The 26,630-nt window shown below is 48.0% G+C and overlaps 1 protein-coding gene across 2 annotated transcripts in view; it reads left to right on the top strand.

Moving 5' to 3' along the window:
• The first annotated feature begins 1,384 nt into the window (after positions 1–1,384).
• LOC127574270 (collagen alpha-1(XV) chain-like) overlaps positions 1,385–26,630 on the top strand; it is a 226,190-nt gene continuing 200,944 nt past the window's right edge. Inside the window, exons 1-2 of one of the 2 annotated variants that reach the window (XM_052023136.1) lie at positions 1,385–1,577; positions 1,724–1,803. In XM_052023136.1, the coding sequence (XP_051879096.1) occupies positions 1,567–1,577; positions 1,724–1,803 (91 nt within the window). In that variant the 5' untranslated portion in view covers positions 1,385–1,566. The remainder of the gene's footprint in view (positions 1,578–1,723; positions 1,804–26,630) is intronic. The other variant, XM_052023134.1, reaches the window with a different exon arrangement.

The following is a 26,630-nucleotide window of genomic DNA, read 5'->3' as shown; positions in this document are numbered from 1 at the left end:
CACCAATGCTGTCTCTGCACAGTCCTCCAAATCCATTGGCAGGACAATGAAACCAATATCAGCATCCTCTCCAGGGACATGGCTCTGATCACACCGAAGCACCTCCAGTGGACATTGTCCACATGCCTGGCACTGGAATCCCGAAACAGACACTCTACCCTGAATTCCATCAGTGGCAAGAGCTTCCATGAAGTCAGAGAAAATGCTTCAAGGATGTTCTCAGAACCTCCTTGAAAATATGTAAGATCCTCACTGGCTGGTGGGAACCCATGACCACTCACAACCAAGGTTCTCAGAGGGCTAATTCAGCAGCAGTAGACAGAGGTCAGACCAAGATAGTGGAAGGAGCAGAGAACCTCCCAAGCCCTCAGCCAACACACAAAAAGTACTGGAGGAACTCAGTAGGTCATGCAGCATCCATGGAAGGAAATAAACAGTCGACGTTTCAGGCTGAGACTCTTCATCAGGACTGGAAAAGAAGAGGGCAGAAGCCAGAATAAGAAGATGGGGGGAAGGGGAGGAGAACACACAGGCAAGGGAGAGGTGAGATCAGGTGAGAAGGGGAGGGTAGGTGGGTGAGGGAGGGGGAGAAGATGTAATAAGCTGAGGCGTGATAGAACTCACCTATCCCCTGCCTGCATGTACTCCTCCCTCTCCCCCCACCTTCAGTGTAGCAGTTAGCGTAACGCTATTACAGCGCCAGCGACCCGAGTTCAATTCCCGCTGCTGTCTGTAAGGAGTTTGTCCGTTCTCCCCGTGTCTGCGTGGGTTTCCTCCGGGTGCTCCGGTTTCCTCCCACATTCCAAAGATATACGGGTTAGTAAGTTGTGGGCATGCTATGTTGGCGCTGGAAGCGTGGCGACACTTGCGGGCTGCCCCCAGAACACTCGACGCAAAAGATGGATTTCACTGTGTGTTTCGACGTACATGTGACTAATAAAGATCTTACCTTCCTTTCCAGTCCTGACGAAGGGTCTCGGCCGGAGATGCAGACTGTTTATTTCCCTCCATAGATGCTGCCTGACCTGCTGAGTTCCTCCAGCACTTTTTGTGTATTGCTCCAGATTCCAGCGTCTGCAGAATGTCTTGTGAAACTCTCAGCCAAGCTGCATCTGTGGCTGAGGTCCCACCACCTCAGAACCCATAGCAAGTCATCCTCCACACTGAGGGACTGTCCAAGGTTCAGTTTAGATTCAGTGGTGGCAGTGTACAATTCTGTCGCTGGGCTTGGAGTGCACTGGTTCGTTGGTGCTGGTTGTTTGATTCGGTGCTAGTTGTTTCTAGCCTGAGTTTACTGTCAGCTGGTTAGTTTGGTCAGGGAGGTCGGGAGGAGGGATCTCCCAGCCCTCTGCTATGTAAATAGGAGGTGGGGAGAGGGAGGTGCGGGCCATCGGGAGGGGGTCCTCGCCCGCGCAGACTGACTGCTGCCTGTAGCTCGGATTACAGTGCAAGTGAGTTAGAAAATCGCAGTCTTTGTGACTCGCTGAGGTGGCCGGCGGCTGAGGCCGGCGGCACTGGTGTTCCCACCCATGTGGCCGTGACTGGATCAGCTAGTGAACAGCAGTCATGGAGCACAGGTAAGGAGATGTGAACCCCCTCACTCTTTCTCCCTCCAGCCTTCGTCTTTGCCCCTTTATGCCTGCCTTTTGCTGATCTCTTCTCTGGTTCCTTCCCCCCTCCCCTGTCCGCTGTGTGTGTGTGTGTGTGTGTGTGTGTGTGGCAGGTTCTACAAGACCACCCTGACCCAGATGTTGCTCCTGCTCTGGTGCTGCAAAGGGACCACCGCCGCCCAGGTTCTGGAAGGTAAGGAACGCCAGGAGGGAGAGGGATGGGAGAAGAGGGAAGACTTCCACACCAGTCTCAGGTCACAGGGGTGAAGAAGGCGGTGCACATTGCATTTAGGAAACGTTAGTATGCCCCTGTGCTGTGAATGAGAATTTACATTTCAGTTTGGTGTCTAGCGAGGTTTAATTGCTCAGAATGACCATTGAGTTTATGGGCAGCTTTACTTCAGCCACGTTCCTGTCCTGGACTTGCCTAGTTTGGTAAAAGGAGCGTTTGTACTTGTGGGAACGGGGGTTGGGTGAGGACAAGGAAAAATGATCTTTCCTTTCAAGGTTTTTCTGATGTGTGTGGTAGAGACTTGAGCCTCCGACCGTCAACGCTTGTTAATGGTTTGTGTTAACTGTTAGCTCAATTCTATGGCAAGTTTCTGGTCGTAATGGCGAGGAAATCAGTGCAAACTGGTGGCACTGTGCGGAGCACCTTGTGTGACAGCTTGCAGCTTTTTTCGTGAAAGGAAAGGGTTAACCATTGGACTTTGCCTGAATTCACCAAAAAAATGAAGGAAATTTTACATTTCTATTTATGAATCATTACCTGTTTTGTGAATGAGATCACTATATGAGCTCTGAATTTATGTTTGAATGTGATTATGTAAAATATATTTGTGGCAAAATGTGGCTCTTATGTTGTTTGAACTGGAGTCAACGATTGCCACTCAATGGTGAATGGTCAGTTTTTATCATCACTGTTGGAAATGCATTAGATGAGAGAGATTTTTCCACCGGTGAAATCATTCATGATCTTGGTTGCCTACTGTTCCCACAATGTGAATGATGAGTTCCAACTTTAGTTCCAGTTTGGGAATATCGGCATCCAGTTGGCTTCTGCTGGAACGCCATGGTCCCCGAATGCATCCTGCGCACTGGCGACGGAACCTATGTTTGTCCTCCCTTGACACAGAATTGAGTCAATCAGACCCTTGTATCTGCTCCACTGCTGAGGTTACTCACTAGCACCCCCTGGTCATACCCATCTCTATCACTCCCTCCCATCCACATTTCCCGACCAACACTGAAACCCTCAAAGTCCTCACTTACAAACCTCTGAAGTAGCTGACAGCTCTGCCCTGCACATATTACCATTAACCTTCTCTGCTTTAGAGACCTCTTCTGTGTTTCCTTGTGCCATATCTTCCAGTCTCCCCCCCCATCTCAAACCTTTGCTGCTACCCTTGCTTGTTCAATCTTGCTCGTCACAGCCCCCTCAGACACCACCGTCAGTGCCACCACGTCCCTGAGGTCTGTAGCTCCCTTCTCCGCCTTGTTACTGCTCCTCCCACCTTTAAACAGATCACTCTTTCACTGAAGCTTAGTTCCTTCTCTGCCTCTCTCTCAAGCTCCCTGCTCAGTACCGAATGCTCCCTCACTCCCAAAACTCCCTTTTTTAAGCAGCAGTTGACAGTTTGTTGAAATTATGGATGTCTTATGGTTAATAGTAATTCAGAACATGTGTGCTGGTAGTGGTTTCTATATGTCAGATTGTGACTGAAGCAGAGCAGCAGTATAATTTCAGGGGATTGACCAGATTGTATGCACAGCTTTCTGTGACATTCTTTGCATCATTAGGGCAAAAGCGCAATGTTTGCTGATAATTGCTTAATGTTCGATTCTATTTGAAACTCGTCAGCAAGTGAAGCAGGCCATACCCGCTTGCAGAAAGACCTGGACAACATTCAGGCATGGGCTGATCGGTGGCAAGTAACATTCATGCGACAACATGTGTCAGACATTACTGTTGCCACATGTCCCATCATCAACATCCTGTGGGATTGTCACTAACCAGAAACTCAACTCAATACCATAGCTATAGGAGAAGTTAGAGGTGGGTATCCTGCAATAACTCACTTCCTAACACTCCAAAGTGTTCCCACCATCACAAGACACAAGTCAGGAGTGTAATGGAATGCTCTCTGCTCGCCTGGATGCTTTCAGCTCCAACCACTCACAAGGAGCTTAGTACCATTCAGGACAAAGCAGCCCATTTAACTGGAACCTGATCCACTCAGTTGCCTCTATTGCTGGTACACATTGACTTCACTGTGTAACATAATTGGTATTGGTTTATTATTGTCAGTGAAAAACTTGTCTTGCATACTGTTCATACAGATCAATTGATTACACAGTGCATTGAGGTAGTACAGGGTAAAACAATAACAGAATACAGAGTAAAGTGTCACAGCTACAGGGAAGTGCATTGCAGGTAGACAATAAGGTGCAAGGTCATAACGAGGTAGATTGTGAGGTCAAGAATCCATCTCATCGTATAAGGGAACCGTTCAATAGTCTTATCACCGTGGGATAGAAGCTGTCCTTGAGCCTGGTGGTCTGTGCCCTCAGGCTCCTGTATCTTCTGCCTGATGGGAGAAGGGAGAAGAGAGAAAGACCCAGGTGGGTGGGGTCTTTGATTATGCTGGCTGCTTTACTGAGGCAGCGAGAGGTATAGACAGAGTCCATGGAGGAGAGGCTGGTTTCCGTGATGCGCTGGGCTGTGTCCACAACTCTCTGCAGTTTCTTGCGGCTCCAGGCAGAGCAGTTGCCGTACCAAGCCGTGATGCATCCAGATAGGATGCTTTCTATGGCGCCTTGATAAAAGTCAGTGAGTGTCAAAGGGGACATGCCAAATTTCTTTAGCCTCCTGAGGAAGTAGAGGCGCTGATGAGCTTTCTTGGCTGTGGCATCCATGTAGTTGGACCAGGACAGGCTATTGGTGATGTTCACTCCTAGGAACTTCAAGCTCTCAACCCTCTTGACCTCAGCTCTGTTGATGTAAATAGGAACATGTGCATCGCCCCCTTCCTGAAGTCAATGACCAGCTCTTTTGTTTTGCTGACATTGAGGGAAAGGTTGTTGTCATGATACCATGTCACTAAGCTCTCTAACACAATGCACTGGAGTTATTTACTCATCTTCCAAGTTCACAACTTATGCCACCAAGAAGGCCAATGAAGCAGGTGCATGGTAACATCACCACCCTCAGGTTTCCCTTGGGAATATATTGCTGTTCTCCCATTGTCACTGGGTCTAAGTCCTGGAACCCTGCCCAACAGCACTGTGGGAGCACCTTCATCAGGACTGCAGTGTTTTAAAAAGCAGTTTGAGGGAAATTAATGGCGTGCGATAAATACTGGCCTTTCCACTGAAGGTCCATTACAACCTGAAAATTTAATTGAAAAAAAGTACTTACACTTCACTGTAGCTAAAGTACAAATCCTACCTGAATCCAATCAGGGTCCAAACTGACACTGGTCCAATGGTCTAAATCACAAAGAGCTGCATAACAGCACTCCAAAACCCACAGAATGCCATACTGACACTGAAGCTGTGAAGTGTGAATGCCATTCTGCAGACCCATTTAACTGTTTCAAGAAAGACATTGCGCATAGAAAATGGCAGCCTGTCTTTCTATCTATACAACTGCTCTTCCTCTGAATCTGAGGGTGTCATTTATAGTGCCCAGTGCTCCCGGTGCGGCCTCCTCTACATCGGTGAGACCCGACGCAGATTGGGTGACCGCCTCGTCGAGCACCTTCGCTCCGTCCACCGCAACAGCCAGGATCTCCCGGTGGCCGCCCACTTCAATTCCCCGTCCCACTCCCATACTGACATGTCCGCCCACGGCCTCCTCTACTGCCGCGTCGAGGCCAGACGCAGGTTGGAGGAACAACACCTCGTATTCTGCCTTGGGAGTCTCCAACCTGACGTCATCGACGTCGGTTTCTCGTAACCCCTTCCGGTGACCCCTCCTCTCTGCTTTTCCTTCCCCCCCCCCTTGTTTTCCCTCATTCTTGTGGCCCCCCTCACCCCTTCTCTTTCCCCTCCCCGCCTCCCCTCACGACCTGCCCATCCATTCCTCACCTCCTTCCCTTTATTCCATGGTCCACTGTCCTCTCCTATCAGATTCCTTCTTCTCCAGCCCTTTGCCTCTTCCACCGATCACCTCCTAGCTTCTCACGTCATTCCCACATCCCCATCTCCCCCACCCACCTACCGTCCCCCCCCCTCACCTGAACTCACCTATCCCCTGCGTGTGCTCCTCCTCCTCTCCCCGCCTTCTTATTCTGGCTTCTGCCCTCTTCCTTTCCAGTCCTGATGAAGGGTCCTGACCCAAAACGTCGACTGTTTATTTCCCTCCATAGATGCTGCCTGACCTGCTGAGTTCCTCCAGCATTTTGTGTGTTGCTCCAGATTCCAGCGTCTGCAATCTCTTGTGTTTCCTATCTACGTTGGTGGCTTTGTTATTGAAAATATTACAGGATTAAGGTATCAGCTACGGTTCAGTGGTGGCAGTTTGTCTCTGGATCAAGTGCTTGTGGGTTAAGTCCCACTCCCGGGACTCGAGCGCATAATCCACGTTAGAGTGTACTGAAGGGGTGTGGAGTTGTTGGAAACTCCATACTTCAGATGCACAGTTAAGCCAAGGCTAATCTGCCCTCCGGTTGAGGCCAAATATTTCATGGTGCCACTTACACGGGAAGTAGGAAAATTCTCCCTTGTGTTATGAGCAATGTTTATACTTCAGCCAACAGCTGTAGAGAGGTTACTGGACTAGGTGCTGTTTATGGGACCTTGTACATAAATTGGATGCTGCATTTCTTACCTCACAATGTAACTGCATTTCAAAAGTACTTCATTAATCAAGGAAACATTTGCTCTGGGATATTCTAAGTGAAGGAAAGGGAGTATATACGTGTAAATTGCTTCTTTCTATAAAGTGTGTAGAGGAAGCCACAGTCACAAATTAACAATGCGCTATTTCTGGTTGCTATGTTTATGTCTGAAAATATTTCAATGGCTTGATATTCCCTCCTTTAGCTTCAATCACATCTTCTCGCCCCTTCTATCTTTAATTAGAGTAGCCTGTCTTTTCTCATTGGGTCACTGTCTTATGTTGAATGCATTTGCCTTTGACTTCCCAGATAACACAGGGGCTCCATATGGAAACTATTCTGTGGATTACCTGGATGGTAGAAAATGTATCCCATTATTTAATATGATGGAGGTTTTGGCAAACGTTTCAGCTGGAACTGTTTTTGCTGAGTTTTAAGTGAATTTGTCAGGGGGAATCTCTCCACTGCAGTATTTTATTTATATTAAGTTGCTTTTGATTGACCATTCACCCTCTCTCAATGCCATCAATAAAGTGATGCATTTCAAAATAAAGTTGGTATACAAGTTGTGTTGTTTCTCCAGGGGCTGCACAGCGGATTACTCACTGACCTTCCCTGCTCTATATTATACAGTTCCTCCTTGGTACGGTAGTGTTACTTTTAAAGAAGCCCTTCACCTCTGTTCCATTTTGCACTGACAGCCATGTATCAGGTCCACAAGGATGCTGATACCATGGCTTTACCTCACCATGGACACCAATCTCAAATTTAAAATCCTTGGACTCAACTCCCCTCAATGGCCAATTTCTGCAACCTTCTCCTGCCCCATAATCTCCCAGTGACCCTGCTTCACTTCACCCCCCTCGGTGGCCCAGTTTCTGTGACCCTTTCCAGTTTAACAGTAAATCTGCTTCTCTCCAACTCCAGACTTTGGCATATGTCCACTTCTTTTTTCCCGTCTGTTTCTCCAGCAGCGCAGGCAGCGAGGCCCAGGATTTCTTCCCCGGAGTACCCACCTTTCCTCCTTTATCGCCATCCTTAAATTCTCTCACTTCGACTAAGTCTTTGGTCACCAGTTCTGATATCTCCTTCTCCGGTTCTCTGTTGGATTTTTCCTGATTACACTCAGGGAGTCGTCCTTTCAACAATGGTACTTGTACCATTCAGTTTTGCAAGCTACATTTGTCTTTCAATGCAGTGGTTACTGGATGAAAAATCCAGAGTTCTGGACTAATAATCCAGAGAACGTGAGTTCAAACCTCACAGTGCCAGTTGGTATTGGTATTGGTTTATTATTGTCACTTGTACCGAGGTACAGTGAAAAACTTGTCTTGCATACCAATCGTACAGGTCAATTCATTACACAGTGCAGTTACATTGGGTTAGTACAGAGTGCATTGATGTAGTACAGGTAAAAACAATAACAGTACAGAGTAAGGTGTCACAGCTACAGAGAAAATGCAGTGCAATAAGGTGTAAGGTCACAACAAGGTAGATCGTGAAGTCATGGTCATCTCATCGCATAAGGGAACCATTCAATAGTCTTATCACAGTGGGGTAGAAGCTGTCCTTAAATCTGGTGGTACGTGCCCTCAGGCTCCTGTATCTTTTACCTGATGGAAGAGGAGAGAAGAGAGAATGACCCGGGTGGGTGGGGTCTTTGATTATGCTGGCTGCTTCACCAAGACAGCGAGAGGTAAAGACAGAGTCCAAGGAGGGGAGGCTGGTGGCCGTGATGCGCTGGGCCGTGTCTACAACTCTCTGCAGTTTCTTGCGGTCCTGGGCAGAGCAGTTGCCGTACCAAGCCATGATACGTCCAGATAGGATGCTTTCTATGGTGCATCGATAAAAGTTGGTGAGTGTCAAAGGGGACATACCAAATATCTTTAGCCTCCTGAGGAAGTAGAGGCGCTGGTGAGCTTTCTTGGCCGTGGCATCTACGTGATTCGACCAGGACAGGATGTTGGTGATGTTCACTCCCAGTTTGGAATTCAGTTTTGAAAACATGCAAAAAGTGATGCTATTGCTATAGCTATCTAACCAACATTTTCTTTAGGCTGGGAGGCCTGTGTGACTTCAGTTGCATTCCAAGTGGCTTAGCAAGCAGCTCAACTGTATCAAAGCCATCAATGTTTTGAGGAAACACTCTCTCTACATAGACTAGAGCAAGTCCAGAACATGACCCTGCACTGCCTTCCACAGGACAGCAATAAATGTCAGCCTTGCCAGCAACACCCACATTCCACGATTTTAAATTCACTTTTAATTGTGCACTGAAGGCCAGTACTTGGCAGCACTTGTAGGAACACACAATGATTATAAAGTGCATAGCTTGTGTTTTAGAGCAATGGAGTCTTTCCATTTCTTGCTGTTTATGAAGTGGTTGGACTTTTAGCTTGCGTTGATGACCAGAGTCTTGGCAAGGCCTGTGTTCTTGGAAAACAGTCACAGAAAACATGCCAGAATAAAATGTGATACCTTTGGCTTTGTAGGATCTCAAGCTTCTTCCTGTGGAGCTGAGAAATGACTAAGGGTTTAACAGTGCTCTGGTTTCTGTCGATTTGGGGCCTCACATCTAAATGACAAAGGAAGAAGCTCCCTGAGTGAAAAGAAAGCACAGATTATGTAAGGACAACACCGAGTAAACCCCTTGCAAACTGTAGTAAACCCCAGAAACTTCCGGCTCTCCCTACCTGCTTACATACTTCATAAATAACTATCTTTGAAAATCCTGCCAGTTTATCTGTAATCTGTACAATGATCTGTGATCTGTAAAATAAATTCTTTTGATAACTAGGGCAAAACCGGTATTGTCATACAGAGGTCATGAGGCCATGGTCTGGTTTATAAGATTTCTTTATTAGTCACATGTACATCGAAACACACAGTGAAATGCGTCTTTTTTGTGTGGAATATTCTGGGGGCAGCCCGCAAGTTGTCACCACACTTCCGGCACCAACATAGCACGCCCACAACTTCCTAACCCGTACGTCTTTAGAACGTGGAAGGAAACCGGAGCACCCGGAGGAAACCCACGCAGACACGGGGAGAACGTACAAACTCCTTACAGACAGCGGCCGGAATTGAACCCGGGTCGCTGGTGCTGTAATAGCGTCATGCTAACCGATACACTACTGTACCTGCCAACAGAAAGCAATATCCCCTGCACTGGGATCTCCTGTTAGCCAGCCATTTTAATCCCACTTCCCATTCCCACACTGACGTGTCTGTCCACGGCCTCCTCTACTGCCAAGTTGAGGCTAAATGCAGATTAGAGGAATAACACCTCATCTTTCATTTTGGGAGTCTCCAACCCGCCGGCATCAACATCAATTTCTCTAACTTCCAGTAACCACTTCCCTCGTTTATTACCCCCCCACACTTTATTGTTTTCGCTCTGGCCCCTTTACCCCTTCTCTTTCCCCTTCCCCGCCCTCCCGACCTGCCCCTCACCCACACCATCCTCCCTCTGGTTCCTCACCTCCTCCCCTTTACTCTATGAACCACCGTCCTCTCCTATCAGATTCCATCTTTTTCAGCCCTTTGCCTCTTCCTCCTATCATCTCCCAGCTTCTCACATCACTCCCACTTCCTCCCTCTCCCCGCCCACCTACCTTCCCCCCTCACCTGGACTCACCTATGACCCACCACTCATGCTCATCCCCCACCCCCACCCTTTTATTCCGGCTTCTACCCTCTTCCTTTCCAGACCTGATGAAGGGTCTTGGCCCAAAACGTCAACTGTTTATCTCCCTCCATAGATGCTGCCTGACCTGCTGAGTTCCACCAGCATTTTATGTGTGTTGCTCCAGACTTCCAGCATCTGCAGAATCTCTTGTGTCTCTATCTCCTCTGCACAGTGTGCGAGTCCCTGTAGCTGGTGTCCAGTGGATGGGGGGACTCAGAACTTGGGCTGGTGCCCCCTCTTGTTGTTGACGTATCTCCTGGCATCGGCTCCAGGGGCCGAACGGTCTCCTTCTGTGACTTTATGTGGTCAAGGTTAACGAGTCCACGATGGGCAGTAGAGGGTGAAGTGGTGGATGGTAGACAAGTGACACACACACACACACACACACACACACACACACACACAAAACTCCGAGGTGATGGATTACAGGATGCATCGGAGAAATGAAATATTTTAATCAGGCTCCTGCAGTGAGTTGGGAGCCTGGTTTAAATGTAATGATTGCTGTGGGATGTCCCAGACCGTGTCATGACACAAGTGACTGCGGAGGTTGCAGTGCTTTATTGTGCACTGTCCGAGGCACCTCTGCCTGCTGGTCACAACCTCTCCATGCCCCTGCTCTGGACAGACAGTGTTCCCACCAGCCGATTTTTCTCACCCGTCCTGATGGCAGGTATGTTCAGGTCCCTCCGTCCCCAATCTCTCAGCCCTGGGCTCCGAAACAAGCCCATCCCACCCTTTCCTCCCCCCACACCCCAATCCTCATCACTGTCCCACCCCCCAATCGTCTCCAACTCCTACCTCCACCTCGAATTTCCATCCCCGCCCCAAACCCCAACTCTAGTCCGACTCCAATCCAGCTACAACCCCCGGTGCTGCCCCCAACACCCAACCCTGCCCCAGTTCCCATCAGTTATCCAGCCCACACCCCTGTCCAGACCCCATTCAATGGGACTGGCTTGGATGGGGCATCTTGGTTGTCATGGACCAGTTGGACCGAAGGGCCTGTTTCAGTGTTGTGTGACTCTATGACTCTGTGGCACTCAGACATGTCCCTAGCCCCATCCCCATCCCTGCAGCCAGCACCCCCCATCCCCCATTTTCTTCCCAACATCTCCTTCCCTCCCGTCTCCCGGTTGCTGGCCTTGACCAATCCCCTTGATCCTGTCAGCTGCTGGGCTCTCCAACTCTTATCCTTCACCATAATCAAAGACCCCACCGACCCTGGTCATTCTCTCTTCTCTCCTCTCCCATCAGGCAGAAGATACAGGAGCCTGACGGCACGTACCACCAGCCTCAAGGACAGCTTCTATCCCACTGTGATAAGACTATTGAATGGTTCCCTTATACAATGAGATGGACTCTGACCTCACGATCTACCTTGTTAGGACCTTGCACCTTATTGTCTACCTGCACTGCACTTCCTCTGTAGCTATGACACTTTACTGTTATTGTTTTTACCTGTACTACCTCAGAAGAACTGGAGGAAGAACATAGCCGGAAGCCCTGCCATGATATTTGTCAGGAGATTCAGCTGGCCCCCACTTCCAGGTCTCTATCCCACTGTTTCACTCTCTGGTGGGAGCTGTCTCCAGTCCTGCCATTTGGCACTGGTATTGGTATTGGTTTATTATTGTCACTTGTACCGAGGTACAGTGAAAAACTTGTCTTGCATACCGATCGTACAGATCAATCCATTACACAGTGTAGTTACATTGAGTTAGTAGAGAGTGCATTGAGGTAGTACAGGTAAAAACAATAACAGTACAGAGTAAAGTGTCACAGCTACAGAGAAAGTGTAGTGCAATAAGGTGCAAGGTCACAATAAGGTATATTGTGAGTCCACAACTCTCTGCAGTTTCTTGCAATGCTGGGCAGAGCAGTTGCCATACCAAGCTGTGGTGCATCCAGATAGGATGCTTTCTATGGTGCATCGATAAAAATTGGTGAGCGTCAAAGGGGACATACCAAATTTCTTTAGCCTCCTGAGGAAGTAGAGGCGCTGGTGAGCTTTGACTGACAGCAGCTCACTGGGAAGGACACACTGCCTGCAGTGACTTCACGTTGCCCTCCCTCTGAACTGCGCTGCTGGGCTTGAACAAAGCAGTTGGAATCATTAACGGAATTTGCAGGGTCCTGATGTGGAAAGTGTGGAGCACACACAAGTAGGCTGCCTTTCTCTTAAAGCTTGGCTGATGCAGGGAGGGGTGGAGAGCTGAGCCATGCACCAGGGCAGTGACGGGGAAGGCGGGGGGTCCCAATCTATCACTGATCGTACTTTTCCTGAGGCAGTGGATGGGGTGGCAGGTTGGTGTAGATGGTGGGGGTTGATGGTCTGGTGGAGGCTGGACAGGAGGGGTGGGGGTGGACCGTGGTGTGGGGGGATACGAGGAGGAGTGGATGATGGTGGTGAGGGGGTGGATGGTGGTGAGGGGTGGGGGATGAATAGTGGGAGTGGTGGTAGGGGTGGATGGTGGAGGGGTGGGTGGTGGAAATGGGTGTTGGGGGCGGGTGGGCTTAGGTGGGGGAGGAACATCACAGTGGCCAGGCAGCGATGGGCGATGGTTCCTGTCAGTCTGATCCCCAGGGAGATTCCGGATTGGAGCAGGGTGCAGGGGGAGGTGGGAGCAGTAGGAAGTAACACCCACTCCCCCATGCTCCCCCCCCCCACTGCCCCCCCCCAGTTGGGAGGTTGGGGGAGGGAACGAGGGCATTCCTGGTAGGTGTGATGGAGGAAGGGACCTACCAAGTAAGGGGCAGAGGCAGGAGCAAGGAGGCCCGATGTAGAGGCAGGGGTCATGTCATGAAGTGGTAGGTGGGTGAGGATGAGGAGAGAGGGGGTGTGGTGTGAGCTTCAGTGCCCTATGGTGTTGGGGAGGGGGTGGGGGGGAGACACCAGAGACCCTTGACGTGGGACAGAGAGGTGTGGAGGAGAAGTGGTTGGGAAAGAAGAGAGCCCCAATGTGGTTGGAGGGGGGCAATAGTGTGGGAGGGGTGATGTTGGGGAAGGGGCAGGAGAGTGGGTGGAATCAGGGCCCTGAAGTTGGGGGGAGGGGCAGTGGCTGGGGGGTGATCAGATACCCCTAATGTTGGGGGTAGGTTGGTGAGGAGCTGTATCTTCTAACTGGGGGAGGTGGGGAGTGAGATGGGCCTGTGATAGGCACCCAACTGCGGTTAGCGTAACGCTATTACAGCGCCAGCGACCCGGGTTCAATTCCAGCCACTGTCTGTAAGGAGTCTGTACGCTCTCCCCATGTCTGCGTGGGTTTCCTCCGGGTGCTCCGGTTTCCTCCCACATTTCAAAGACGTACGGGTTAGGAGGTTGTGGGTGTGCTATGTTGGCGCCGGAAGCGTGGCGACACTTGCGGGCTGCCCCCAGAACACTCTACGCAAAAGATGTATTTTACTGTGTGTTTCGATGTACATGTGACTAATAAATAAATATCTTATTCCTGGAAGCAATTGCGCTGAAATATCTGCACATGCTTCTTCTTTCTGAGAGAGGAAGGAATTGCTCCTTGATTTATTTCCATGCGAAGGTTGTGGGAATGAGGTCCAAAGTTGTGTCTGGTGCCAAGAGCACTGAATCCAGGCGTGGGATGAGGGAATGTGTGTCCAGCCAGTGGGAAGGGTGAGCAATCTCAGCACAGGGCCCACGTCAGCCGGTGGAACAGGTCATTGTGTTTCCATTCCATAACCACCTGAAAATAAATCAGAAAGCAGAATCTGTCCTCCCAGAAAATATCCAGATGTGTGGCTACACACAAAGAAACGCAAGCTCACCATCCCCGGAGCTATGAGATTGGTGAGTACACTTGTTTCTGTCGAATTATTACAGCAGTATAAATGTGTAATAAACAAAATAACATGCATTTGTTCAATGCTTCTCACTCTTAGTATGACTCCTCTTAAAATTCAGAAACTTTTCCAGTCCCGAAATGATGCCAGTTGTAATTCCGTTACCCTGTCAAGTGAAAGGGATCGACCTATGATTACAGCGTCCAGTGTCTCTGTGACCCCAGTTTTTATTCTTGTGACCCCAAATTAGGTTGTGACCCCATGGTCAGGAGCCAGTGGACTAATTACTCAGGTTGCCAGGTAACTTCTCTGTTTGAATGTCAAGTAAAAGTCATCAAAATCCTACACACACACACACACACACACACACACACACACACACACACACACACACACACACACACACACACACACACACACACACACACACACACACACACACACATCGTGCATCACAAGGCCCATCCCCAAAACACACAATCTCAAAGTGACAGTCCTCCAGCAACTTGACTTCACATCGAGCAGAGTGTCTTTGATTCTGTTCAGGAAGAGATTTTCATTTAGTGCGCTTGGGTCTGTGGCTTTGGATTGTTGACCTAATCTTGGCACGTGAAGTGCTGATGTTTGCTGTGGCCCCTTGGAGAGACTCTTGGATCTAACGTCGATGACCTCAGGTTTGTGGCCTGTATGGATACAGTGAGGAGATCACCATTCCCTCACAGCACGCAATGTTTAAAGTGGCGCACTCATAGCTAAAGGTGGTGTTTAAAAAACATTTACAGTAAAGTACCACTGTTATTATATGGTAACATCTATTGCAAATATTGCTGCTTGTTCTGAGAAGTGCTTTTCTTTATTTTAAAGGAGTGAAATAATTGTTTGATGGGGCATACTTCTGTGGAATCTCTGTACTCTGTGTTTGCAAATCACTTAATTCACATTGCTGGAGTTTTTTAATGACATATAAACATCATAAACCAGATTGTTGTTTTTCCTATAACTAGAAGATGAACTCTCCTGCCGCTCCCACTCATCTGTGTAGCCGTTTCCCCCATCAGCACACAAACTTATTCACACTATTCCGCATTCCAGAGCTGAAGGCCACAGACAGTTTCAATGGGAGTCTGATTCTGTGTGAATCTCAGACCGGACCATGTTGTGCTGTTTGCTGCATTAACCCAGCTGTGGGCCATTTATAGAGAGGGAAGGAAAGAGATTGCTTGATTATGAGTTTGTAAAGTGGAATGTCTATTCGCAAGATAAGAGGCTGACTTTCCAAAATACTTCGCCATGGCCAAGTATGGTTGTCCCTTTAATGCAGTATTCATGGCAGGTCAGTAACTGTGTAACAGAAGGGAGGTTTACAGAGCATCTCAGGAACTAAGTTTGAAACAACAGTGAGAATGGCACGGTAGTGTAGCGGTTAGCGTAATGCTATTACAGCGCCAGCGACCTGGGTTCAATTAAATTAAATTTAAATTTTATTTTATTTTCAGCGTGGTAACAGGCCCTTTTGGCCCGAGTCCACACTGCCCATTTTAAACCCCCATATTAACCTACCCGTACATCTTTAGAATGTGGGAGGAAACCGGAGCACCCGGAGGAAACCCACGCAGACACGGGAGAACGTACAAACTCCTTACAGACAGCGACGGGAATCGAACCCCGATCGCTGGCGCTGTAATAGTGTCGCGCTAACCGCTACACTACCGTGCCACCCCGCTTCCGGCCACTGTCTGTAAGGAGTTTGTACGTTCTCCCCATGTCTGCATGGGTTTCCTCTGGGTGCTCCGGTTTCCTCCCACATTCCAAAGACGTACAGGTTAGGAAGTTGTGGGCATGCTATGTTGGCACCAGAAGCATGGCGAAACTTGCGGGCTGCCCCCAGAACACTCAACGCAAAAAATACATTTCACTGTGTGTTTCGACGTACATGTGACTAATAAAGAAATCTTATCTCATCTAATCTAATCTAAAATGTAATCCTCGAGACCCAGTTATCACATCATTCGCTTCACTTTTTTTCTCGTTTTAGCCGAAGGGAATTGTGCCACAGGCGAAGTGAATTGTCACACCCGTGCATCTGGGCGGGACTCACTGCTCTGATGCCCGTTCTCAAAGCCAAGAGAACGGGAGTGAATGTCAGGCACTGCCTTCAGTTCAGTTTGGCAGGAGAGTGCCCATGCAGGCAATTTGGTGCAGATTTTATTTGTATTTCATTGCACTTTTTAAAACTTTAACAGAGTACTTCAATCATTTAAAAAAATGTCTGGAATCTCTTTTAGGGTTAATATTTGACTGCAGTGCTACTTGGTATGTCCTGAGAACACGCAGATTAAAATTGTACATTCCAAGCTGGTTTCCATTCAGTGGAATATTTATTCCACAAGAAACTGGGGATGCACAGATTCGAAGAAGTTCACTATCTGTTTCCCAGTTAGCAGCAAACCATCATTTGTTGTAGGAGTGAATCTAATGATACTTTGAGTTGCAGCTACATGCTTAATCAGGTTTAATATTTTGTGAGTTTGAGCTGATGACACCGCGTAAGGGCAACTGGTCTTCAAACAATTGCATGGACAAGGGGAGTGGCATAGTATCTCCCTAACTTCTCAGGATGAGGCACTGAGGGAAAAAGTGCATTCGAGTAATGAATCCAATCTCCAATTAGGCAAAGTAAGAGAAATAAAGAGAGAGGAGAAAGTTAGGATTGAGAGAAAGGAAACAGGAAGTTTAATTTTTAAAGCAACACACAAAACGTCTAAATAGAGAGAGATTCTGCAGATGCTGGGATCTGGTGCAACACACACACAAATTGCTGGAGGAACTCAGCAGGTCAGGCAGCATCCGTGGAAGGAAATAAACAGTCGACATTTCGGGTCGAGACCCTTCATCAGGACAAAGCATCTGCAGTCTTTCTTGTGTCTCTACTGTTTAGGTTTCAGATTTCGAAATCGCCAACAAGAATTAAAACCTTAAGTAATCCACTTTTGTGTTTATTTTTAGTGCTAGTCAAATCCATTTATAATAATTAAGAAATCATTGCAAGTTAATCCAGACTCTATTACGTGCAGTCAATTCCTGATTATTGGCTTGCAGGTGAACCCCTGCTTTTATTTCCAACTCTGCATCTACATATTAGTCACAGCTTCACCTACTGCCAGAGGTAAACTTGAAAACTGACACCCAAAATTCAACATCTAAACTCAGGTAAAGTCTCCTGCCCTCTCTAAAACAGTTTCTGCAGCCTGCCCGTGGCAGGGAAAGAAAGTCTAAAACTTCGGATCATCCGTGTTTCTCCAATATCCATGGAGCCCCCCACCCCCCAGTTCTGGATGATCAAGATTGAACTGCATGTGCACATTTTAAATGTTTGCAAAGTAAGCTTGTTGTATCATTTCTGAATAGCTCTAAGCCTCTGTGGTGAGTTTAGTGTGTGTCTACCATACGGACACTGTACTTCATGCTGTTCGCTGCATTCCAGTGGGAGCTTAACAGCAAGATGTCATATTTGTAAAGCTAATGGTTGAATTGGCCCATCAGACAACTTTTGGATTTCTATAATTAACCATTTTCCTACCCCTCTCCTGTAAACACTGTACCATTTGCATACCAAGTGGTATCTGTCATGATTCTTAAGCAAATCATTTATCACCATACCTCTCATATCTTCCCCCACATCCCCTCACCCAATCCACCTCTGAATCTCACCCAGGTATAGATAATGGTCTCATGCACCTATCCCAGGGAAGGTGATTATAAGAGTACCCTGTACAAGGTATCCTTTCTTCTGTATGAGGAACCGCAAGGAACTACAGAACTACAGTTCTGGTCGCCTCATTACAGGAAGGATGTGGAAGCTTTAGAGAGGGTGCAGAGGAGATTTACCAGGATGCTGCCTGGATTGGAGAGCATGTCTTATGAGGATAGGCTGAGTGAGCTGGGGCTTTTCTCTTTGGAGAGAAGGAGGATGAGAGGTGACTTGATAGAGGTGCACAAGACGATAAGAGGCATAGATCGAGTGGACAGTCAGAGACTTTTTTCCAGGGTGAAAATGGCTAACACGAGGGGGCATAATTTTAAGGTGATTGGAGGAGGGGGATGGTAGAGGTTAAGTTTTTTACACAGAAAGTGGTGGGTGCATGGAACACACTGCCGGCAGAGTTTGTGGGGGCAGATACATTAGAGACATTTAAGAGACTCTTAGATAGCTACATGAACGATAGAGAAATGGAGGGGTATGTGGGAGGGAAGGGTTAGATAGATCTTAGAGCAGGATAAAATGTCGGCACAACATTGTAGGCCGAAGGGCCTGTACTGTGCTGTAGTATTCTATGTTCGATGTTAAAAGGGGCAGGAGAGGTTTGACTTTTCTGCAGCGGAGTTCACAGGAGGCCCCGGGGATGTGCCCAAGGGCCATCTTGCACAAGAAAGATAATTTCACAAAGTAACACCAATGGAAGGGAGCTGAGAGATGCAGGAAGGGACCATGTATCACCCTCAGTCTGTGTGTCCTGTGCACCACAATAGCCAGGCGTAGGCTCCACTTTTGCAAGAGTGATTTTTATTGCCTGAGACTTCTGTTTTACTCCAGCGCAAGGCCTTAGACCTTTTCTGGGAGAGTGAGGCATTAATCACTTTGTTCAAGTGTAATAAAAATGGCTGCTCTCACCCAGCACCCCCCTGCGGTGTTCCACATGCTGGGCTGGCCCACAGCCAGATGTGGCGTGATTTACCGGATCTCAGGAGGAACCTTTTCCCGACTCATATGCTCAAAAAAAGCAGAGAGAACAAAAGTTTGCGTTTCCATCGAGCAGAGAACGGAGAGGGGTTGCCGCGGAAACGAGCACGGGCTGCTCGTCCTGTGGATTCCGAGGGACTCTTCATGCAGACGGACCACCTGAGGACTGAAAACTATGCTTGTGATGACCACAGTCCTCTCGGCCAATTACTATTAATCAGGAACAGAACTGTTCTTTAATTAGACTCCCACTTTCAAACAGCTCCCATTGCACAAGAGGAATGGTGGGCACAGGTGAGAGGCAGGCTCACTGTAATCCTATCACCGGGCTAGGCTGCCTTGGACAATCCCCGTCCAGCTGAGAGCGTGGGATTGGCACTCGGGTTCCATCCGATGGGGGATTATTGTTCACTGATCACCTACTCGGTCTGTTGTAGTTATGCTTTACACCACCAGCTTTAACCACGTGTCAGCCATGACTCAGTGACAGCACTTCCCACCAGACAGAAAGTTGTGGGCTCATGAGCTCCCGTCCCCCTTTAGTTTTCCGAGTCTTGTGGTGGGGGATGGTTGCACTGACAAGGGTGTTGTCTGACCTGTAAAAGATCCCATGAGCCTAACTGAAGAATAGAGAGGAGGTTACTATTCAGTGGAGACACAGGAGAGTAAATACTGGAATCTGGAGCAAAAAATATCTGCTGGAGGAACTCAGTGCAAAGAGCAGCATCTGTGGGGGGGGAAGGAACTGTTGACGTTTTGAGTCAAGGCTCTGCATCAGGACTAAGAGAGGTGTTGGTTGATTATTGTCACTTGTACCAAGGTACAGTGAAAAACTTGTCTCGCATACCGTTCGTACAGATCAAGCCGGGACATGTCCTCTTCTCGTTACTACCGTCGGGGAGGAGGTACAGGAGCCTGAAGAGCCACACTCAGCATTTCAGGAACAGCTTCTTCCCCTCCGCCATCGGATTTCTGATCGGTCCATGAACCCATGAACACTACCTCGTTGTTCCTCTTTTGCACTATTTATTTATTTTTGTAACTTATAGTAATTTTTATGTCTTTATATCTTGCACGGTACTGCTGCCGCAAAACAACAAATTTCATGAGATACATCAGTGATAATGAACCTGACCCTGATTCTGATTTGATGTCATGACTCGTCACTGAAAGGCAACACCTCCGGCTCCCCGTGGGAAGAATGGAGAATCGGCATACTCCAGGGACTTCAGCACCCAACGCTGACATCCCCCAATGGTTTGCCAAGGGTTTGCTGAGGTGCTGCCTTTCAGTGATGAGACGTGAGATCGAGTCCCAGCTCCCCTCTCCGAAGGATGTCAGAAATCTCTTGGCACCACTTCTGGAAGAGCAGAAGACTTGTCCTCCGTGCTTTGCCACTATATATCCTTCAACCAACTCCACCATAAAGTGGTTCTGGAATCTGACTGACTGCACATGTAATCTATGTGAGGTGCCACTTCAATGCAAATTTGTTCCTTCCACACACAAGGCAAATTTTACTCATGACAGAGTCACCAACCACTCAGTGCAGAGATATTGGAACTGCTTATCCAATGCTGAGGAAGTCATGAGACTTTTAAGAGGGTCTATTGGAAAGAAATGTTCCTGGACGCAGTTAGAGACTGGCTCCAATCCCAGACCGAACAATGGAATTTCATCCCCTTCAGATTTTTATGAATTGCACTGCAGAAGCGTATTCACACAGTCTCCACGGTATTTACAGTATAATACCAGTCCTGGTGGAAATCAGTGAAAACTCTGTTGCATCAGCTGGGTTGCTACTGATGGAAGGGGTCCAATGAAAATCAGGCAGCCCAGTGTATTAGCATGAGTGATGAACCACATCAACTCTGGGACTCCAGATAAACCTTCACCTCAAGCATCACATGACTCACCAGTTGCACCTTGGTTCAGGAAGCTGAGGGCTCACATTCACTCCAAGAAACTTGAGGACAAAATCCAGGCCAACCCTGACAGAGTGAACTAAAATTGGTTTATCATTGTCACTTGTACCAAGGTACAGTGAAAAACTTGCCTTGCATACCGATCGTACGGATCAATTCAATACACAGTCCATTGAGGTGGTACAAGGTAAAACAATACACAATGCAGAGTAAAGTGTTACAGCTACAGAGAAAGTGCAGTGCAGGTAGACAAAAAGGTCCAAGGTCATAACAAGGTAGATTGTGAGGTCAAGAGTCTATCTTTTCGTACTAGGCAACAGTTGCATAGTCTTATAACAGTGGGATAACATAAGCTAAGATATCTTTATTAGTCACATGTACATTGAAACACACAGTGAAATACATATTTTTGTGTAGTGTTCTGGGGGCAGCCCACAAGTGTCGCCATGCTTCTCGCGCCAACATAGCACGCCCACAACTTCCTAACCTGTACGTCTTTGGAATGTGGGAGGAAACCGGAGCACCCGGAGGAAACCCACACAGACACGGGGAGAACGTACAAACTCCTTGCAGACAGTGGCCGGATTTGAACCCGGGTTGCTGACGCTGTAAAGTGTTACGCTAGCCGCTACACTACCGTGCCTGCCCTAGATAGAAGCTGTCCTTGAGCCTGGTGGTAGGTGCTTTCAGGCTTTTGTATCTTCTGCCCTATGGGAGGGGGGAGAAGAGAGAATGTCCGGGTCAGAGGTGCCGTCATTCAGATGGGATGTCAAATTGAGACCCCAGTTGCACTAAGGCAGATGTAAAAGATCCCATGGCACTCTTCTGATGAAGTCTCCTGTGCAACGATAACTTCACAAACAGCATCACTGAAACAGATCATCAGATCAATATGTCAGTAATAGTTTGAGGAGACCTTGCTGCATCCATTTCTGTGTTGCTTAATATTATAGCAGTGGTTACACTTCAAAAGCATTCGGTGGTCTATCCCAGGGCTGTGAAAGGCACTATTTATATGCATGTTTTTTCCCTGTCTTACCATCCTCTACAGCACAAAGTAAACTTTAGCTAAACAAGTAGTATAAGTTGGGCATTGATCCCAGGCTCCCTCCTCAACCCACCCATGTCCCCATGTCATTTTGCAGTTCAGACAGGATTCGGACAGAGTTACCACCAGGCCTGAGGGCAGTGTCTCTCTCTTCCACTTTATTCTGTGGATATGGCAATCAAACTGCTCTTGCAGAGACCCTGATCTCTCAGAGGCCAGTGGCTGTATGAGTCCACGTCAGAAGCAACATCATGGGCTTTTATAACTTCAGAAAGATTGGGACTGAGTTACTCCACTCATTCCCACAGCCAAAGCATGGTGCAAGGACTTAAATAGAAGCTTAAGCATCGAACTCCCTGATGTTACATCAACCGGAAGACCTTCAAATTGTTTCATTTCAGCTCCACCTGCATCCTGGCACTCACTTACAGCTGGCAGGTGCATTGGGAAAAAAACAGTGTTGGTCTCCACACTGCAATGTTGGGTTGACACCCCCGTGACGTTAAGTCTTTCGGTTACTTTTCAGATTTCGGGCTTGCTGACCAATCACACCCCCCCCCACACCCCCTATAGTCACTACATCAACACCCTACTACCCTCTTATGCTGTTCATTCCCCCTTTCCTCCTGTCCCACCTAAGGTTAGGAACCAGCAAGGAAGCAGGATGCTTTCAAAGCTGCAGAATTCGAGCGCATTTCTCCAAGGTTGCGGTGATGTCAATGGCTATTTCGATGGTGGGACACAGCTGCAAACTTCTATAGTGAGATTGTGTTGCCCCAGGTCAAGGTCAGATCCAGGGCTGGGGATCAGGAGGGCAGGTGACCATAGCCCAGTCTGGGTCAGTACTGAGGTCAAGGGATGGGAGGAGGGAAGGATCAGGAGCCTGTTCTAATGTCAGGTGGGTGGGGAGGGGGTAGAAGTATCTGAAGATCAGGACAGGGATTTAACATTGAAGAAGCCCCCATTGGGGGCCCCGATAGGTTCTGGGAATGGCTGGTGGGGGCAGAACTAGAATATCATGGTGCGTTGGGATGGTCTTTCCACTTCTGGAAAGAGTTGCTTTTAATTTAATAACAGTGAAAAAAAACAGTGCATGCAATTGAGTTTCTGGGTATCAATTATTTCAAAATGAGTTCCCCCCCCCCCCACCTATCTACCTTCCCCCCTCACCTGGAGTCACCTATCACCGTGCACCTCCCCCCTTCCCGTTATTCTGGCTTCTACCCTCTTCCCCTCCAGTCCTGATGAAGGGTCTCAGCCCGAAACGTCGACTGTTTATTTCCCTCCACGGATGCTGCCTGACCTGCTGAGTTTGTGTGTGTGTGTTGCTCCGGATTTCCAGCATCTGCAATCTCTCTTGTATTTCAGAATGAGTAATGAGAATCAGCAGCCAGTTCACAGAGGGTCAGGAGGGCAACGGGCCAACGGCAAGTCTCCCAGTAACCCTCACGTCACCAACACCCTCACATGCCATGTACACTGAGGTGGCCTTGGCCCTGGGTTCCATCAAATGGTTGTTCACCATTTCACCTGCCTGCCAAGAGGTTGTGGTCTCACTGCAGAGTCTGGAAAGTTTAATCTGGCATAAAAGAGTCATCAGCACTTTTCCAGCACGACCACACTTCACTGCAGTATTTTTCTTGGTGCAGGTTTGCTTTTGAAGGTGGTAGCAGAGTGGCAGTGGTCCTGGGCAACTGGATGGACCACGGGGCAGTTATGGCTGGTCTGGGTCACACAGTTACAGTTGTTCAGGGGAACAGGGTGGTTACAGTCAGGGTTAATTGAAGGAGGAAGTCATATAATGGATGACAGGAGCCAGGCCAACAATCCGGTTCTGCACACAAGGCTCACAGACGGATTTGGGGAACGGCAGTGCTGTTGTACAATGAGAGATTGGGTTGACTCAGCTCATATTCACGAGAGTTTAGAAGAATAAGAGGGGAATCTTCTTGAAGCAGTCAGGGATAGACAGATTCTGTAGGGAGTGTGTTTCCCACCAGGGGTCACAGTCTCAGGACGCCAGTTTGAGATGAGGAGAGATTTCTTTGCTTGGAGTGTGGTGAACATGTGCAATTCTCTACTGCAGAAGGTAGAGGAAGAGATAGATATCTGGAGCGGCGGAGGCTGAGGGGATACCCGATAGAAGTTTATAAGATTATAAGACATAGAATGGAGTAGACAGCCGGTATCTTTCCCCCAGGGTTGAAATGTCTAATACTAGAGGGTGTGCATTTAAGGTGAGAGGGGGTAAGTTCAAGGGAGACGTGTGGGGAAAGTTTTTTACGCAGAGAGTGGTGGGTGTCTGGAATACACTGCCAGGGGTGGTGGTGGAGGCAGATACAATAGAGGTGTTCAAGAGGCTCTTCGATAGGCCCATGGATGTGCACATGATGTGAGTCACCAGTGAGGGTGGAGGTCGAGGGTCACCAGTGAGGGTGGAGATCATGGGTCACCAGTGAAGGTGGAGGTCATGGGTTACCAGTGAGGGTGCAGGTCGTGGGTCATGAGTGAAGGTAAAGGTCATGGATCACCAGTGAGGGTGGAGGTGAGTGAAGGTGGAGGTAGTGGGTCAAGAATGATGGTGGAGGTCATGGGTCGCCAGTGATTGTAGATGCCATGGGTTACTAGTGAGGGTAGAAGTTGAGGGTCACCAGTGAGGGTCGAGGTCATGGGTCACCAGTGAGGGTGGAAGTCGAGGGTCACCAGTGAGGGTGGAAGGCAAGGGTCACCAGTGAGGGTGAAGGTCATGGGTCACCAGTGAGGGTGGAGGTCGTGAGTCACCAGTGAGGGTGGGGGTCGAGGGTCACCAGTGAAGGTGATAGTCGAGGGTCACCAGTGAGGGGGGAAGTCATGGGCGATGGATGACGGTAGAGGTTGTGAGCCACGGCCAACAAGAGAGGGCTTGAGCAATGGCTGGTGGTATGAAGTCATGAGTTCTGTCTGATGGTAGAGGTCATGAACTCCACGTTGATAATGGGAAGTGGAGATAGGTCAGTAAATATGCATAGGATTCTGGATTGTAATAAAACTTCCCATGGATTCACTAACATAGTTCGGGGAGTAGGTCTACATGTGACCCCGGTCCACACACATTCGTGACTGTAGGGTCAACGCCCTAGGACAAAATATGAGGAAGATTTGACTCACTGTAATCTGAGTTTAACTATGATAAATTGACCAGAACTTTTATTTGGGCAATTTCCAGCAAAGTATTTTGGCATCGGAGAAACAAAGAGAAAGAAAGGAAAATACCACAGCTACTTCCTTGTAAACCAAAATGAATCAAAATGTAAGCAGTTTTGTTTTGAAGATGTAGAAGGTTGAAGATAGCCCAGTGTTAAAAAGAATTTTGATCATTTATGGATTATTGAAAACCTTGTGTACTATACTGACATTCTACCCCTCCATGTTTGCCAATGTAACAATATTACCCTCTGATTTTTCTGTCAACTGTCACACCGTAGTTGAAGATTCTGGTCACTAGGTCACTCTGAAGAGTAGGTTTCTGGGGTCTTTCCTCACAGTATCAGCTGAAAGGAAACACAAGAGATTCTGCAGATGCTGGAATCTGGAGCAACACACACAAAGTGCTGGAGGAACTCAGCAGGTCAGGCAGCATCGATGGAGGGGAACATTGACTGTTTATTTCCCTCCATCGATGCTGCCTGACCTGCTGAGTTCCTCCAGCATTTTGTGTGTGTGTTAGTATCAGCTGACGGCCTGTTTGAGTACACTTCTCAATGTAGAAAAAAAAATCACACTTAGAGTACTATGTCCAGTTCTGGTCGCCTCATTATAGGAAGGATGTGGAAGCATTGGAAAGGGTGCAGAGGAGATTTACCAGGATGCTGCCTGGTTTAGAAAGTATGGATTATGAGGAGAGACTAAAGGAGCTAGGGCTTTACTCTCTGGAGAGAAGGAGGATGAGGGGAGACATGATAGAGGTGTACAAAATATTAAGAGGAATAGATAGAGTGGACAGCCAGCGCCTCTTTCCCAGGGCACCAACGCTCAATACAACAGGGCGTGGCTTTAAACTAATGGGTGGGAAGTTCAAGGGAGATATCAGAGGGAGGTTTTTCACCCAGAGAGTGGTTGGGGCATGGAATGCGCTGCCTGGGGTGGTGGTGGAGGCAGGTACGTTGGTCAAATTCAAAAGATTACTAGATAAGCATATGGAGAAATTTAAGATAGAGGGACATGTGGGAGGAAGGGGTTAGATAGTCTTAGGCGAGGTTTAAAGGTCAGCACAACATTGTGGGCCGAAGGACCTGTATTCTGCTGTACTTCCTATGATGCTATGAATATTTAGATTGCTGCATGGTTCGGCATCTGGCTCACCAGGTAATCTTTGCCATGATCCCCTTCCTCTCCCCACGGCCCCACTTCCTGCATTCCCTTTCTACACAGCTGAGCCCCAGTTCCCTTGCCCCCTTTCAACTCTCCAGGCCCTGGATCCCCCACTTACCTGGTTCACTGGGCAGTTCTTTATAAAACTGTATAACATCTAAAAAAATAATTAAAGGAGTATCCAATTACAGTACATCCAATAGTCTGGGAAGTCTAGTTTCGGAAGAAAGTACTTTAATATCAGAGATTGACGTCAGCTGGTTGAGACACTGAACTTTCAAATTCATTGAACAAGGAGCAACTACAGTGCCATCCCAGCATTTTTGGGCATCACTGCATAATCCTGAATTAGTCAGGAAGCGGACTGAGAGACAGATGTGTTGTTCCAATAAATGTGTGTGCTTTCTCTGGAAATGTACTTTCCCTTCCTATTCAGGCTTAAGTATGTGAGTGGCTCATGATAATCCCAAATACTATGTTGGGCGCATTTATAGAAGACTTGCTGTTGTAGCCTATCTTTCACAAACAAGCTCAAACCACTTCCCCACCAATTCAGTACATTGAAAGGTTTTCACTGTTACAATGTAAGAAAAGCGTCAAGCAATGTGTGCACAGCAAGGCGGACAGCA

This window comes from Pristis pectinata, chromosome 9, assembly GCF_009764475.1.
Source record: "Pristis pectinata isolate sPriPec2 chromosome 9, sPriPec2.1.pri, whole genome shotgun sequence".
In the NCBI taxonomy this organism is placed as follows: Eukaryota; Metazoa; Chordata; class Chondrichthyes; order Rhinopristiformes; family Pristidae; genus Pristis; species Pristis pectinata.
The sequence above is the reverse complement of the archived record's forward strand: the minus strand, read 5'-3'. Positions and strand labels throughout refer to the sequence as shown.